At 37.3% G+C, this 17,705-nt stretch overlaps 1 protein-coding gene across 1 annotated transcript; it reads right to left on the bottom strand.

Moving 5' to 3' along the window:
* Positions 1-210: 210 nt before the first annotated feature.
* LOC118276970 (collagen alpha-5(IV) chain-like) lies at positions 211-17,477 on the bottom strand. The gene is made up of 19 exons (XM_050699784.1): positions 15,877-17,477; positions 15,334-15,378; positions 14,575-14,610; positions 12,790-12,807; positions 12,390-12,431; positions 11,757-11,798; positions 11,425-11,457; positions 11,194-11,232; positions 10,320-10,373; positions 7,188-7,349; positions 6,449-6,475; positions 6,004-6,030; positions 5,798-5,824; positions 5,477-5,503; positions 4,833-4,859; positions 4,537-4,563; positions 3,632-3,658; positions 2,761-2,787; positions 211-448 (listed from the first exon to the last, which is right to left on the bottom strand). Exons 1-19 carry the CDS (start codon positions 17,374-17,376, stop codon positions 272-274), a joined length of 2,364 nt encoding a protein of 787 aa, XP_050555741.1. The 5' UTR covers positions 17,377-17,477; the 3' UTR covers positions 211-271.
* Positions 17,478-17,705: the final 228 nt, after the last annotated feature.

Here is a 17,705-nt window from a genome sequence, read left to right as displayed (position 1 = left end):
TGGTTCCACGTCGGTTTTCTGTGAGGCCGAGTAACTTCGGTCGAGCTGGCCCATTCGTGCCGCAGCATGGCTCTCCCACACTGAAACTTGTATTGTATGGTCATCAAGATTGTTGATGTGGTGTGCCAAAACCAGAATGATCTGTCTTCAGGAAGGGGGCGAAATTCCAATTACTAAAGACACAAATAAACAAAACGCCAGGCAAGCTAAAAAAAACGTTTAATGAAAAATTGGGAGACATCGCATTTCGTTCCTTAGTTTTTTAGTTAAGTTAATAATAGTCATCGCCTTTCGGATTCACATTGCCGTAATCTGGTTGCCCCATATATCCGCCTTGACGAAGATCGTTCTGAGGCTTGTTGTCATAGTTTGGATATAATTGGTCAAACGTCACATTTGTTGTGTGAGTCTCTCCATTGACAGTGTAGGAACAGGATAGGAGTTTACACTGAAAAATAATAATAATTAAAATCGGTTAAAAATCTTACTGATATTATAAATACAATTTGAAGGGTGTCTGTGTAAGTACAGTAGAGCCTCGATAATCCGAACTACCAAAAAATTACCCCTGTTCGGACTCACGGAGCGTTCGGATTATAATATGTACTATGATCTCGTCATCAGTTATGGGTTCTGTGCAATTCTCTTCTTCGCTGATTGTCAAGAAAGTAGAAATCGTTTCTTCTGTGTATCCTCGGTTGCGTAGAAGACTCAGTAGGAGATCGTCTTCCACGTCGAAACCATTATTTTCTTCTGATCCATCTGCTGTGTCATTGAATTGTTCAGGCCACAGAGGCTTCCAAGATTTTTTGATGAGAGACGAGGACACAGGAGGTGTGTGATTTTTTTAATAACATCATGTAGTGTTAAGCTTTCATCATCTTCTTGCTGTGCGAAAACTTGAATCAGAAGTTTCTTCTTGTAATTAATCTTGACATTTTGAATTACGTTTTGATCCATCGGCTGAATCAATGGTGTGCAATTCGGCGGCATGTACAGTACGGAAAAATTGCCATCCTCTGTAGTCAAATCTTCAGCGTCTGGATGTCCGGGCGCATTATCTAAGAGTAACAATGCTCTTTGTGGTAGACCTGATTTCTTTAAATTACGTTTAACTTCCGGAACGAAATGTCCTCTGAACCACTCCAGAAAAATATCTCTAGTTACCCAAGCACGCCTTTGTCCTTGATAATGCACCGGTAATTTTACGGATCCAAAAGATCTTGGCTTTTTGGCTTTGCCCACGACTAGTAACTGTGGTCTAGACTAGTAACACGTGGCGCGTGAATGTAGCAGAGTAAAGTAAACACTCGAGTGGCTCATTCGCAATTAAAAACGAAACATAAGATCAGCGATCACGGCAAGAGAGAGACAGCGGCAGTTCGGATTACAGCGGCGTTCGGATTAGCTTGAGTACGGATTATCGAGGCTCTACTGTATATGTTTGTTACTCAATTATGTCAAAATGGCCGAAGGGATCGGAACAAATTTTGAAACAGGAGTTGATTATGGTCTGGAATAACACGTAGGCACTTTTTATGCCACGATGATGCAGGTGAAGCCGCTGACAGAAGCTAGTTTTTAATACATAACTACAAAAGCCGCACGTCGTTCGCACGCCTTCGTCAATTGACGATTGGAAGAAGAATGCTTGCATCTTGCGTAGAAGCAATGAAGACTGTAGAAAGGACGTATTTGCTTCCAATTATAAACTTCGAAACGTTTTAAATAAGTATTGTTATATTATATAACAAAATAAAAGTACGTTCTTCTTGTAACTAACTGACGGACTAAATCGATTTTTAATTTTCATATCCAATCATCATTCTTCAAAGTCAAAAAGCATTTATTTCAATTAATTCTAAATTAGGCACTTTGAAACGTCAAATTGAATTGTCCGTCAGTCTGTCTGTCAGTGAAGCTAGGCGCTCGTTCCAAAGTGTAGCTTCAATTGGAGAAGAACGAAAAAGAAACTCTATCGTTACTCCTTTAAAAAAACGTTTTTTACAATATCTCTGATACATTATTTGATCATTGTATACATATTGTAGAAATACCAATAGATGAAACAAATAGATATTCTTCCAAGATCTGACCAAACATTAGATGGGCAGCATATTGTTTGATTCAATATCCTTGGTTCAATATTAACGTTGCTCCTTTACCATTCTATTACATACTAGCGAAACGTTCCTTTGTACCGACAACGACCCATGAAGCCGTACAAAACCAGTTTATCATGATCCCTGTTTTTATGATCTTTCCGCACGTTTGACGGTCAGCTTATACTGGTTATATGTAGCCTGATCTGCACCCATGTGTACCAATGTTCGTATTTGATTTTTGAAATTGCTATTGTGAACAGGTGAGATGAAAAATTGGAAAATTTTGTGCAATGTTTCGTGATGAAAATTGTTGTGTTTGTGGACAGGTTATGTCTGTTCCTTTATTTTTATTTTTTATGGGATAAGCTGGTAAACTAGCAAACGGATCACCTCATAGTAAGCAATCGCCGCCGCCCATGGACACCCGAAACTGCAGAGGCGTTGCAAGTGCGTTGTCGGCCTTTTGATGGTTAAGAATTTGAGGATTGTTGGGTATAAGAGAGACTGGGCAGAAGGGCAGAAACACAACGCAAGCGTTGTTTCACGTCGGTTTTTTTGTGAGGCCGCGTGGTATCACTCCGGTCGAGCCGACCCATTCGAAGCATGGCTCTCCCACACGTATACTATATTATGAGTAGGTACTGTACAAACTTACTGTGGCATCACATCCTTTACCCCAACACTGTTGACAAATAGATTATTTATAAGACGTTTATATTACATTTTAATACGCAAAGAGGTAAGTAGAGATGTCTATCCACAGTGTAAACCACTTCTGATTAATTATGGCTTAAGCGCCATTTCAAAGGTGTCAAATTTCTCAATAGTAGAACAGAATCTGGAACTATAACAAAAGAAAATTCCCTTATAAAACTTTGCCAGACACGAGAATCGTATCCAAACCGCCTTGCTCAGTAGTCGCGCTTACGACCTACGAGACAATAATAAGACTTCATAATATCATCATCATCATCATATCAGCTATAAGACGTCCACTGCTGAACATAGGTGTCCCCCCATGACTTGCAAATAAGCCAAATTGCTGTACGATTTTCAATAAAATAACACAATGAGCTACTAAAATACCAAATCGTGTTTAATCCCAAAAAGGCTATACAGGGATATACATAACTAGATATAATACTAATACAATACTTTTAGTGACACTAAAATCGATACACTACTATGGAACCAAGGCCAAAATTAATCAAAAATGTTCTCTTTTAAATTAAAACAAAAACAAATAAGGGCCTATGCACACCACATTTTTTAAACGCGCAATGCAGACGCGATGCAAACGCGCGTCTGTAGCGATGCAGACACGATGCAAACGCGCGTCTGTAGCGATGCAGACACGATGCAAACGCGCGTGTGTATCGATGCACACGCGCCGGTGCCGCACGTTTGTATCGATACAAAGGACAACAAACTGCAACAAACCGGGGTCGCAGGAGAAAAACGAGACCGCGTTTAATAAACGTGGTGTGCTTAGGCCCTAAAACAAAATAATTAAATTCCAAACATACCCGGGACTCACAGTTCATGCCTTCACACTGCAATTCAATAAAAGAGGCCACATGTGATTTTATAATGCAATACACCCAGCATAGAGTGTATAGTAGTCGATATGCAAGGATTGTGGTTCGTATTTCTAGTGCGTTGCAGTCGAGTAGTATAAAGGTTGGCAGATAACTTGGCAAGATTTTGTTATCGTTTTTTCAAGAAATTACTTTATTAACTAAAAATACGCGGACACGGACGTTCAATAGTCAGCCCAACGTCGCCGCGTCTGCGCACGATGATTGTGAGGATCAATTCCAGTGCGATTGGCGGAACTTTCTTATTATTAAAAAAAAATAATTGCCAAGTTACGTGCCGAAGACTATACAAGTTAGTGATACTTTTAAAAAGATCGAAACTTTGCCACGTTTAGCATTCTGATTGATTCGTTCATTGGATCAAGCCCATCAGTGGGCTCAGTACGAGATTGAATAGAGTACGCGGTCGGCGCTCTAATTGGTTGGTTAATTCACGCCAGCCAATTAGAGCGCCGAACGCGTCTTCGACGATATATGGAGGTTTTTCTGTAAGTACTAGTCTACATAGTAATTCTAGTTTATACTAAAGGATTTCTTAATCTATACTAATATTATAAAGAGGTAAAGTTTGTATGTAGGGGGTAATCTCTGGAACTAATGATCCAATCCTAAAATAACAAATAAAATGAAACACATTCTCAACAGAATACTTAAAAATAATTCACGATAATCAACATACTTGTCTGTATTCATAAAATACAGGACACCAATTACATCGTTCTTTGAAATCCATCAAACAAATTGCAGCATTTAAAAATGCATTTTGTATCAATCACAAATACTCAGTAAATAAACGAACATTCAAAGAAACAAATTGAAAATGAAATATTTACCTTTGCAGTACATTTCTCGCCGATGCACTGGGAATCGAAAGCAAACTTTAATATGATATCACTAGGGTTCAAATTTCATAAACGATGTTAGATAGTTCTCCACTTAATTGTTTGTTCTGTACGAACAAATTAATTTTCGATGTCAATTTTTAGAAATCAATTTAGTTGCTACGCCTTTCGTAGCAAGTACGTAGCAGCTACGAGTGCTACGGCGTAGCAACTGAACTTAATTTTAATTTTTTTTTTTTACATTTTCTTGGAAAAAATATTGTAACGTATATTTAGTTTTAACATACCATAGCAAAACATCCAGCTTCAGTACACTAAAGAAAAAAAAAACATTGTACAATAAATTATCCAATAACTAAAATGGATGAATAATGGGGACTAGTTATATTAATAGAAGAAAACAATAATTAAGATTGTTAAAGAATTTTCACAACACTCGTACCATAATACACAAATATATCACATTTTTTTATCTAAAACTAGACAGGCATTTGACCGCGACCTCTCCTGATAGGAAGTGACAATTTAGAAGGTTATTAATATTTAATCTAAGCTGATAAGTTATCTAAATAACCAGCATACAGACTGCGCGAAGGCGCTGCGTCTGCACTCGCTGCTCATGACGAAGAGTCCCTCTGTGACTCGAAACTAGTCGAGCTCTCACCCTTCACGTACAAAAATAAACCGTGACTTTTTTAGATAATTCGGCTTAGGTACTCAGATATAACTGTTACTGTTGATAAGTAACTCGACTAGTTTCAAGCTATGTTAAGACATGTTGAAAACTCCATATAATTTCTAAAACATAAACTTTTACTTAGTCCAATAATCGAATTGAACCCACTTTTATACAAAGACTAAAGCATTCTTATAAAATAGAGAAACAAATATCGAATGTCAATACAAGTTTTTAATATAAATTGTAACTCACTACAGCATTGCAACCGACTCCCACACACTGGGAATAAATACAAAAGGATATTAGAATTTAATACATTTTGCAATCTGAGATAATGTAAACTAAAGGTCAAAGACAAAGGATTTTTTTCTATAAGACAGGCAAAGATAGTTTTTAAAATCGAAAATCGATGTATAAAATTCACATACATTAATCATTTTAAGTTACCGAATTGAATTTATATATTGAATTGAATACATAAAGATATCAAATCGATATAAACCTAATAAAGTATTAAATAATTATGAACTTAAAAAAAAACTTTAAGGTACTGCATAAAATAATAAACTTTACCCCAGATGCGCACATATCTCCTTTGCACTGTATTAAACAAAAATAAAACATTTTCATACTGCCGTTATTATTATATTAAATTAAAATTAAATGATAATCAATTTGTAGAGCTATTGATTTTCCATGTGTAAATAAATAAGATCATTAAATTTTAATAAAAATTAAACAGTATTTTTGAAACATATTTATTGTGAAATGAAACTTACCTTACAATCACATTTGGGCGTATTGCACTGAAATTGATTAATGCAGAAAAATAAGATACAATTTCACTAATATTATAAATGCGAAAGTTTGTGTTTATGTTCGTTACTCAATCATGTCAAAATGGCTGAAAGGATCGGGGTGAAATTTAGAACAGGATTAGATTATGGTCTGGAATAACACATAGGCTACTTTTTGTCCTACGGCAACGTGAGCGAAGCCGTTTTAAAACTTTCTAATATATAATTTTTTTAGTTCCAGGTACGAAAAGATGGGTAAATTTTAAATTCTATCCTATCTACTACTTAGAAAAAAAAATATGGATTTTGCCATATTCGAGGAAGGAATTTAAGGAATATGGGGAAAGCCACATTCCTTTTTCGGAGTATTTCACGCTAAAGCGTATTAAGAGAGAGAGAAAGAATTAGTAACTTTTTAAAAGCTTACCCTGGCTTGGCAGGAGTCAGTGTTACACTGTAAAATGGCGAATGGAGTTTATTTTAATGCAATATTGGATTTGCTTGCACACGGCTTTACCCGGCGGTGGCGCATGAATCTCACTCTCTAATCTACATATTATCTAACTCCAAACATAAAAATTATAGCATAACATAACATGAAAGAAATTAAAACGAACACACTCTATTTTATGATGTTAAAGAAGTTAACTAATTATTAATATTAAAATATTAACTACGTTTTTTGACTTACACACGTAACTGTGACGAGGAACGCGACTAATTTCAAGCCATGCTAGAGGATCATATTCATCGTCGCCGTGGGTCGCGGAATGCTACTTAAATAGTTACGTGAGTGAGCCAAAAAACAAAATAAATAATTTAGTATGTCTCACAATAGTTATAAACCAACTAATTATAAGTTTGAAATCGCCAACCTGCTTTGAGGAAGCATGGCAATTAATGCTCAAATATTCTCCGTGTGAGAAGAGGCCTTTAGTCAGCAGTAGGCACTTATAGGCTGTTGATTTTTTTTATGGAATAGGGGGCAAACGGGCACATGGGTTACCTGATGGTAAGCGACCAGTGTTGCCCGTGGACACCCGCAGCACCAGAGGAGGCACAGTTGCGTTGTCGGCCTTTTAAAAATGCGTACGCTCTTTTCTTGATAATGAGATCCCACGAATGTTTGTAAAACAGCCGTAATTAATACCAATTTGTAATCTTACCTGTGGTGGATAGATTCTTTTCGCTCCAAGAACAGTTTCATAGGCCAACCATTCTACTTCAGAGCTCTTGTTCAGGTTCATTGACCTTAACACAATCTTGATAGACGAATCATTCTTAGGATTAACGAGAGGAGGCTCCGTTGTCAGTTCATAGTTCTCTGTCTGTTGGAAAATGTGATTTATTTGTTATATATTTAAAGTTCATTTTGTGATTGGTGATAGAGTAGATTAATGCCCGTTTTTTAGGGTTCCGTAGCAAATTGGCAAAAAACGGAACCCTTATAGATTCGTCATGTCTGTCTGTCTGTCCGTCTGTCCGTCCGTCCGTATGTCACAGCCATTTGTTTCCGAAACTGTTGGGCCTACATAGTTGAAACTTTGTAAGATGGTGTATTTCGGTAACCGCTATTCGAATTTTGATAAAAATTAATAAATTTAAACATTAAAGGGGGGCACTCCATACATGGAACTGATTGAAAAAAAAATTTTTTTCAGCTTACATATCCGTGATGGGTGTCTGTGGATAGGTCTTTAAAAAAGACATTAAGGTTCCTAAAACCACTTTTCGTCAAAATCAATCGTTTGAAAATTAGACGCTTCCAAAGTGGAAAAATGTGTGTCCCCCCCCCACAGTGTTTTAGAAACCCCGATTTTGTCTCATGCCCTTTTTATTGTTAAAATCGTTAGTATATATCATTCTAAGCATCACAGCGAAAATCCGGCATCGATACGACTTTTAGTTTTGCTAAAAAAAATTTCGAAAGTCTCCCTATATCCGGGTCCGAAAAATCACAAAAATGAAAATATAAAATAAAATATACAATTATTTAAAAAAATAAAAATAAAGTTAAGTTGGCACTCAAAACAAGAAACATTCTGTCCACTTTTGGAATATGTAATGTTAATAGATTATGAAATAATCATTGTTTTTTAGTATTTCTTTTGTATTTTTTATTTCAAGTTTAACGCCATATTAGATTGAGATATTTATATAGTATACTCTTCATACGTTAATCTATCAACATAAAAAAAATCACAATCTAATTCCGCGTTATTCAAAAGTTATTGGATTTTTTTTATTTTGGTTAGGGTTGTCACCTCCGAATATCCGGATTTATATTTCTTTTTATCGGCGGTTAATACGCATGTCAGTAAAAGTATTATGGTTCTTCGCTTACATTCGGAACAACAAAATTTTCGTCATCTTCATAGTATGGAGTATTGTCTACACTGACATTCTAAGGTTACAACATTACTATTACATTATTACAACATTTTGAAGGCAGTCCAAGATATAACCAGTCGTCTCCGAGAAAAACGTACATAAACATACATAAAAAAAAATCGCGATGAATTGAGAACCTCCTCCTTTTTTGAAGTCGGTTAAAAAACACAGCCATCCTCTGACAAAAAACCCAAAAATACGTTTAATACTATAATGTTTATTAAAATACATGTTTATTGTTGTCATGCTTTTTTAGGTTTTATAGACCTGTATTTGTTCGTTTTTTAAACTTAAAAATACTGGCACATAACATATTGTTTTTTTTTATTGGGTTACTATGTTGACATGGCGTCAATAAATTAAAAGCAAATCAATTAATAGAAGGCAAATGTTATGCGGAACTTTAATTAATTATTTTATTTGTGATTCAGTTTTGTGACAACCCTAAGTCTAAAAAATCCGGACATTATCAGGATATAACAAAAACTCTTAATAACTTTTGAATAACGCGGAATCAGATTGTGATTTTTTTATGTTGATAGATTAACGTATGAAGAGTATACTATACAATGTGATAGGCGTGGGACTTCTAACCCGTTAAGGCTGAGTACTACATCTAATTTTATCGACAAAAAAAAATGGGGGTTGAACCCCTAATTGAAAATATTGGAAAATAGTGATTTTTTCGGTAAAAATAATTCACAAATGATTTTTTTTCTCACCAAAACATTATCAAACATATGAAAAAAGTAATGAATTAGTTAGCCAAGGTTATTAGCTACCGTTTGTCGTTTTTTTTTTGTTTCTACGACGCATACAACCTTTGATATCAAAAAAAGTAAAAAAAAATATTAAAATAGCCATAATTTGTAGGGGGAGGGGATTCGACCCCTTCGACCCCCGACTTTTATCGATAAAATTAGACGTAGTACTCAGCCTTAACGGGTTAGAAGTCTCACCCCTATCACATTGTATAAATATCTCAATCTAATATGGCGTTAAACTTGAAATAAAAAATACAAAAGAAATACTAAAAAACAATGATTATTTCATAATCTATTAACATTACATATTCCAAAAGTGGACAGAATGTTTCTTGTTTTGAGTGCCAACTTAACTTTATTTTTATTTTTTTAAATAATTGTATATTTTATTTTATATTTACATTTTTGTGATTTTTCGGACCCTGATATAGGTAGACTTTCGAATTTTTTTTTAGCAAAACTAAAAGTCGTATCGATGCCGGATTTTCGCTGTGATGCTTAGAATGATATATACTAACGATTTTAACAATAAAAAGGGCATGAGACAAAATCGGGGTTTCTAAAACACTGTGCCCCCCCCCTCTCTAACTTTTAAAATAAGAGAGTGAGAAAACTGAAAAAAATATATGCTGTAGATTTCAATGGAAACTAACAACGAAAATTGGTTTGAACGAGATATCACTATTAGTTTTTAAGAAATAAAACATTTTCAAAAACCGCAAATATAACTTTGTCGTTCATACAAACACTATGTAAAACCAAGTTATTTTACAACTTTTATATTATGTCATCTACTTGCTGTAACGGAACCCTTCATGAGCGAGTCCGACTCGCACTTGGCCGGTTTTATTTTCTTACGGAAACAAATACTTTCGAAGATATAATATCAATTTAAAATATAGCGTGAAGTCAATTCTAGGTACATTTTATACGTAGAACGTATTTGCTCCCACACTTAAACTTTGATTCGTTTTCGACTAATTACATTTTATATTTTCATACCCCGTCATCATCCCTATTGAATGGGTTTTTTGTTATGTAACTGCCATACTGGTAAAATGATTTTGCAACGGTTGCAAGCGAATTTTTGTCTCGAAAAGTACTGACATAATAATATTAGCTGTGATATAACTTGGTACTTACGGTCACTCCTAATCGAGCGTCAGTCTCGTCGACGACAGGAACGTAAAGTACACCCTGAAAATATACAAACGAATAAAAGATTACATGTTTATATGTTTCCATATACTTAATATACGTATTTCTTTAACAAACTGATGATTGCACGGTTGGTGCGGTGGCTGGGCAACTGGCTGCCGTGCAACGTGTAGCGGGTTCGATTCCCGCACGGAGCAATTCTTTGTGTGATCCGCAATTTGTTGTTTCGGGTCTGGGTGTAATGTGTATGTGAACTTGTATGTTTGTAAACGCACACACGACACAGGAGAAAATACAAGCGTGGGGCAACGTTTTTAAAAAAATAAATAAAAAAAATTCTTGAACAAACTACTCTTTCGAACGAGCATCTAGCTTCATTGACGGACAGAATAACAGACTTATTATTTATTTCTTTATTTGTTGACATTTCAAAAAATACGATTTAATTGGAATAAAATGATTCGACTTTGACTTTGAAAATAAAACAGAAATTATCAACATCAGCAGTAGAAATCCACTGCTGGACTGTTCCTCTACAAAAAAAGAGTTTATCATAATCTCCACGCTTGGGGATTGGAGATTCCAGTTTTAAAAGAATGAGGTTTATCAGAGAGCGCTGCAGTTGGATGTAACGACACCCATGGGAAGTATAGTCGGTGAATACCACACTAAAATAAATGTGAAAGTTTGTTTGTTTGTATGTTTATCCGTTAATCATACTGAAGATACTTAATGAAATTTGGTATACAGACAGGGTATGAGCTGACTAGGGTGATACGTTACTTTATATACCACGGAAATATGGACAAAGCCGCTGGCAAAAGCTATGTAGTTATAATTATAATAAGTATAACAGTACCTCAATAATATACTGTTGATTATTGTGAGTATCTTTATCCTGAAAGAAGTAAGAAAAGTTTAAAATTAAATTAAACTCCGGAGACTTATATAGTACATCTTACTCGTACAGCTACATAGCTTAGTATCAGTGGAAACGGTCACATAGTTTCACAGCTTAGCTACTACTTCTACGTAGTAAAGTTACATAGCACATCTCTGGTGGGAAAAGCATCCAAACCATGTTATTTACCGTGACTTTCGCCAGACCTTCGCTTGTAGCTGGCTGAAAAGACAAATTGCTATTTAATATCAAGTTAATCAGAATCTATACTATAATAATATTATAAAGCTGAAGAGTTTGTTTGTTTGTTTGTTTGAATGCGCTAATCTCCGAAACTACTGGTCCGATTTGAATAATTCTTTTTATGTTGGATAGTGCATTTATCGAGGAAGGCTATAGGCTTAAAAACATCACGCTACGATTAATAGGAACCGAGTAGAGCGGGTGAAACCGCGCGGAAGTTTCTAGTACTATATATGATGGATACACTGCACTCACTTTATTATAAGTTACTAACTTACCGAAGTTAATGGCACCCAACGTATTGGTGCTCCGAAATCATCCTGCAAATATTTATTTCATCATCATGATTCAGAATCAGAATCAGCATATCAACCACAAGACGTAAATAAACACAAACAATTAATTCTTCTTTTTTTAACCGACTTCTTTAAATAAAACGTTACTCCACGTATGGATTTTGTCTTGTGTCGTAGTGCGTTTACAAATATATTAATTTTGCAAGCACAAATACACCCAGACTCGCCAACATCAATTTTGTGGAGCACTAATAATAATTGTTCCGTGAGGGAATCGAACTCATGACACATTGCACAGCCACCGATTACCCAACCAAAATTACGGTTCACCTAAAGAGTTGTTACGTAGGGAATATTTTTTATTCGTTTTTTTTTAGTATTTCATAAATATTTCGTTGGCGGTTGACGCGGTGGCTGGGCAACCGGCTGTTGCAAGCAGGCAAGAGTTGCTCTCTTGGTGATATCCACATACTTTGTGTTTCGGGTCTGAGCAATGCGTCCGTGAACTTTATATTTGTAAATGCACCCACGACGCAGGAGAAAATCCTAAAGTGGGGTTAGGTTTTTTAAAAAGAAAAGAGATACAAACGCAATGAAACTCTTTCTCTTACTCACATGATTTGGTAACAGTTTTATTCTCTCCTCTTTGGTTAGTGGCTGTAGACATAATAAATAAACATTTGTAAAACTATTATTTTGCAAAGTCACGCTTTTTTTTATTTATTTATTTGTTTCAGACATCTAAGGCCCATAGAAAAATACTATATATAGATATTACATACAATTGAATTATATACTAATTACTTTTTTTCACAAATATAAGGTCAGGTATTAATATGAGCCCACCAATAGTGTGATTTTGATGCGGTTTTCAGCATAGTATTTTTCAGACTTAAGAGAAGGCTTTAGGAACACTAAACGACTGAAAAAACTTAACTTTAACTTATTAGATTTAACTTACGAAGACAAATTCTTATTTAAAAACAATGTAATATTATACCTAATAGTTACTTACATACATTGTCGTTGTTACCTGGAAGATAAATATAATATATGTAAAATATAGTACAAGCAGAGAGGTATGTTTTTTTTTTCAACAATCAAATTACAGAAACCATATAAAAATTATTTAAATTGATGAAATTCTAACCTCTGATCCAAAGTCAAAGTCAAAGTCAAAATTATTTATTTCAATTAGACCAGGAAGGCACTTTTGAACGTCAAAGCAAATATAATAATATTAATAACGTCAGTCTGTCGGTCAGTCCTCTAGTGAAGCTATTTGCTCGTTCCAAAGTGTAGATTCCTATGGAGAAGAACGAGCAAGATCCTTCAACCTACTATGTTTTACTCAACACTGAAAACCTTAAAATATTATACTAAGTCCGATCTATACAACGAACCCGAGACCCCTTGTTCGGTAGTGGCACTTACGACCACTATACCAATGAAGCACTTTATAAAACTCCATGGGTTAAAAACTCAAACAAAAATAAATCAATAAAATAAAATAAACAAACAATTAAAACATGAATATAACGTTAACTAAATATAACACGAACAAATCAAATTGTAGACACCAGCATGTTAACATACTCTAGTCTATCAAATTTATTTAAAGGACCTTCAACTGTAACCTCTTGTTATAAAGTTAAAAATCCATTAAAGTAATTTGACTGTAGAGGGTAGCTTAATGTAATTCTTAATTAACGAATGAAATTAATTATTGTAATACAAAATCAGTTTTAACTTGAAATAATAATATGGTGTTATTTCTGTTACACCGAACTTTCTGGAAACTTGGGATGCTTTTCCACCAGAGATGTGCTATATAGATAGCTATATAGCACGACCATGTAATAGCTAAGCTGTGAAACTATGTGACCGTTTCCACCGATACTAAGCTATATAGCGAGGAAAATGCGCAGCTCGAGTATGCAATGTATCGCTAGTAGGGAAGCCATCCAAAGCGCGCATCTTTCCATATAAAAAAACATAGCTTAGCTGAGTCCGTTTCTACCACTGCTAAGCTATGTATACCAATGAATGGTGGAATTGGTGGAAACCAAACGCATCCACAGCAACGTAGTATAGCACATCTCTGGTGGAAAAGCACGCTTAATAAGATTTGTCGAGTCAATGCGATCTCGAATGTGAAACATATGTACTAAGCTTTTAACTTGCTTTGTATGTGTGTATATGTGTTTAGAGTAAATTCGATACGTGACGTTCTGCATCTAGAAGCGAACGCGAAGCGGTACGGTGACACGCGAATTCAACGCGATGCGGTATGACGCGGCGGCTATGTCCTACGTGCATGTGAATCGTTTCGTTTTGTTTCTGTTTCCGACATTAAACAAAAACGTGATTGCACACCGCGTCCAGTTCGCCCGAAAATATCAAGCCAATCGATCGCGTTCGTACCGCGCCGCACCGCCACTCGACGCATCACACGTGCGTTTGGTCACGTAGGCCAAGATTTTTACAGTTTGTTCTTTTCGCGCTGCGCCCCACTGCATCACCTTCGCGTCTAGATCGCTCACATAGGACGTCAAAGTCAAAGTCAAAGTCAAAGCATTTATTTCAATTAATCCTAAATAAGGCACTTTTGAAACGTCAAATTGAATTGTCCGTCAGTCTGTCTGTCAGTGAAGCTAGATGTCGCGTTAGAGATGGCTACAACTTTTTTAAAACGAAATTAAAAATAAAAGTTTTATTACAGTCAAAGTGTAGTTTCAATCAATTACCTACAGATATATAAAAAGATTTGTATAAGTTCTTAAAGAAACAATATACTTACTATCACCGGAGCGGTCCTAAGCATTTGGTCTTCACTCTGAAGATTTAATAAACAAAAAATGTCAACAATATTATTAGAACTTATGACGGGATATTTACCATGTTTATTCACGTTGGTGAGTTTCCGATATTTCGGCACTGTTGCAAGCGCCATGATCACGGATTAACTGATCATGGCGCATATAGGTAATATCAACAATATTTCGCTTAGTATTCTTTAAATTTAAATAATGTTTGTTTATCTAGTCTAAATTTAAGAATTTGTTAATACCCATGCTTCGTAGACGTCATGGAAATTACTCTTAGATCACTGATCTAAGGTAAATGGTTAGTTAGGTTAGGTTAGGTTTGGCAGCATCAGAGATTATGACAAACAAACTCCTCCGGAGCTGCAAAAGAACTATTTGCCAGTACTCCGACTCGAAGCACAAATAGGAATATATAGTGTGTTTTTAGACAGTAAGTAACAGTCTAATACTCCCTCTCGCCTTACCCAAAGCGGGTGAAGTCCTCGATTCGAAATGATTTTCCCTCTCAAAAAAAGGAGGAGGTTAAAATAATAATTTTAATCTTCACGAGTGTAATTTCAATAGTCCCCCAAAAGGCCAGCAGAGCGGTTTAAGGTAAAGTCAAAGATCACATGTGCGATGCAAAATTATGATTCCAATTATTTTCCAAACAGTTTGTGGTATGGTACCAAAAATTGTACGCTCGTACCTAAGATTCATATAATCTGCTGTATATAATAGTATCCACTTACCATTGTTTTATTTATCGCAAGTTGCAACAAACTATACCCGTTTGGCTGAAAATTATTTATTTTTTTATTTTTAACTTCATTTTAAGTCGTTTACATGGACTTTAGGCATTCTCTAGTAGTCTGACTTCAAATGACCAAGAAATTATTAGGCAGATATCAAATATGGAGTCAATTTAGGACAATATAAATAAATTATTCAATTCATTTCATTTAGTTTAAGTATGGGAGAGCCATGCTTCGGCACGAATGAGCTGGGTCGACCGGAGTGATACCACAGCCTCACCGAAAACCGACGTGAAACAACGCTTGCATTGTGTTTCGTTGTGTAAGTGAGGTTACCGGAGGCCCAATTCTCCCCTTCCCAATCCCCAATTCCCCAACAACACCAAAATTCCTAACCCCCAATATACTGACAACGCACTTGTATCGCCTCTGGCATTTCAAGTGTCCATTGCTTACCATCAGGTGATACGAGTGCTCGTACACCAGCGGGTTCCAAAAAAAAAGTTACACATATACATCCATAATACACGAATTACTTACTAGATTTCTTAGACGGGGTTTAAATCCGGCCTGGCCTTGGTCTACATCAGCAGCCGATGGGTTCTGGCCTTGAAAAGTTATAGCTTTGTCACCTGTACCACCGCGAAGTGCTGGCTTATTCTTCTCCTGTCGAATGCCTGGCATGGAGAAGGGTTTAGTAAAACGTGACTGCTCTGCTTGTATCACTTCCTCTGGTGGCTGATAGGCTGGCTCTCCTGGTGGAATAAAACGTGATGATCCCCAAGTTTTATCAGGTTTCCAGCCTGCTCGGCCCTCACTATGCCATCCAGGAGGTGGTCCTTCCTGTCCCATACCTTGGAATTCACTCATTATTCTTGGCGGTCTACGAAGCCCATTACTTACTGGAACCCCCATTTCCATGTTTCCACCACCTAGTTTCGGATGAAATCCTTGAGGGAAATCTGTTTCAGAACCTGGCCCAGATTGGAAACGTGGCCCACCCATTCGGAGAGCGTTCTTAAAATCATCTGGGTAGCCCTCAGCTGCTTGTTTCTTAGGCGGGAGCTGAGGCGGCTTTTTGTAGCTTGTTCTCTTGGGTGGACTCTTTGTAAATTGATTTTTTTTAGCCTCTGGATAACCGCCGCTATAAGACTGGGGCATACTGTAAAACCCAGGAGAACCTCGCGAATTGTCACGGTAGTTTGGTCGATAGCCATTCGGAAAGTCAGCTTCAGAACCTGGGCCCGGTATTCTGGCATTACCAATTGGAATATTAGCTTCGTTAACGTTCTCGTCAAATGCGATTCTTGGTTTGTCAAAAGAATTACTCTGAAGCGATTGCAAAAATTCGGGATCCATATTATTATTGTAATCAGGAGATTCTTGCGACCTCTGTTCAGGTGTTAGATAACGGTCGTCTCGACCCGTCGGTATGTCTTCTCGATATTCATTTGGTCTTTGTTCTCGATCTTTGAAGTACATTGGAGGCATTGCGTTGTATTGTCGCCGACTCCACAACAGTCGCGTTGGTGGAGGCAAGGGTAAATGAATGCCCTTTTTTATATCGTACCAAATGTCTAAAGGCGGTAAGTTTCTATGCTTGGGAATTGGTCCTGGGCTCTTAGGATTTGCTTCATAGTCCCCACGTTCACCTCCAGGTACCGCTCCTGGGCTTCTGAGATATGATCCTGGGCCCTTAGGATATGCTCTAGGGCCCCCAGGATATCCTTCCAGGCCCTCAGGATTTTTTCCCGGGCTTGTAGGAAATCCTCCCGGGCTCCCAGGAAATCCCTCCGGCCCACCAGGATGTCCTCCCGGCCCCCCAGGAAATCCTCCCGGGCCTTTAGGAAATCCTCCTGGGCCTCCAGAGTATGCTCCTTGTCTCAGGCCCTCAGGATATCCTCCCGTTCCCGCAGGGAATTCCCCCGGTCCCCCAGGAACTCTTCCTGGGCCCTTAGCAAATCCGTCCGGGCCCCCAGAAACCCCTCCCGGTCCCCCAGGATATCCTCCTCGGCCCTCGGGAACATTTCCCGGGCTCATAGGAAATCCTCCCGGGCCCCCAGGAAATTTCCCCGGCCTCCCAGGATATCCTCCCGGGCTTCCAGGAAATTCCCCCGGCTCCCCAGGATATCCTCCCGGGCCCCCAGGAAATTCCCCCGGCCCCCCAGGATATCCTCCCGGGCCCCCAGGAAATTCCCCTAACCCCCCAGGATATCCTCCCGGGCCCTCAGGATTATTTCCGGGGCCCCTAGAAAATTCTCCCGCGCCCTCAGGAAATCCTCCTGGTCCCCCAGGAAATCCCCCCGGCCCCCCAGGAAATCCTCCCGGGCCCCTAGGAAATCCTCCTGGGCCTCCAGGGTATGCTCCTT

The sequence above is a fragment of the Spodoptera frugiperda genome, chromosome 17 (genome assembly GCF_023101765.2).
Source record: "Spodoptera frugiperda isolate SF20-4 chromosome 17, AGI-APGP_CSIRO_Sfru_2.0, whole genome shotgun sequence".
NCBI classification, from domain to species: domain Eukaryota; kingdom Metazoa; phylum Arthropoda; class Insecta; order Lepidoptera; family Noctuidae; genus Spodoptera; species Spodoptera frugiperda.
Note: the sequence above shows the minus strand (reverse complement) of the source record. Positions and strands in the feature narration are given on the sequence as shown.

What these genes read in the sequence shown, in the direction of transcription:
- LOC118276970 (XM_050699784.1), bottom strand. Translation starts at nt 17,376, where the DNA reads ATGAGCCCGGGAAATGTTCCCGAGGGCCGAGGAGGATATCCTGGGGGA. An exon ending in TTGCGATAAATAAAACAATG is followed by an intron (nt 14,611 to 15,333) that starts GTAAGTGGATAC and finishes TTAAATCTTCAG; the next exon opens with AGTGAAGACCAAATGCTTAG. An exon ending in GAGATATGTGCGCATCTGGG is followed by an intron (nt 5,504 to 5,797) that starts GTAAAGTTTATT and finishes ATTTATTCCCAG; the next exon opens with TGTGTGGGAGTCGGTTGCAA.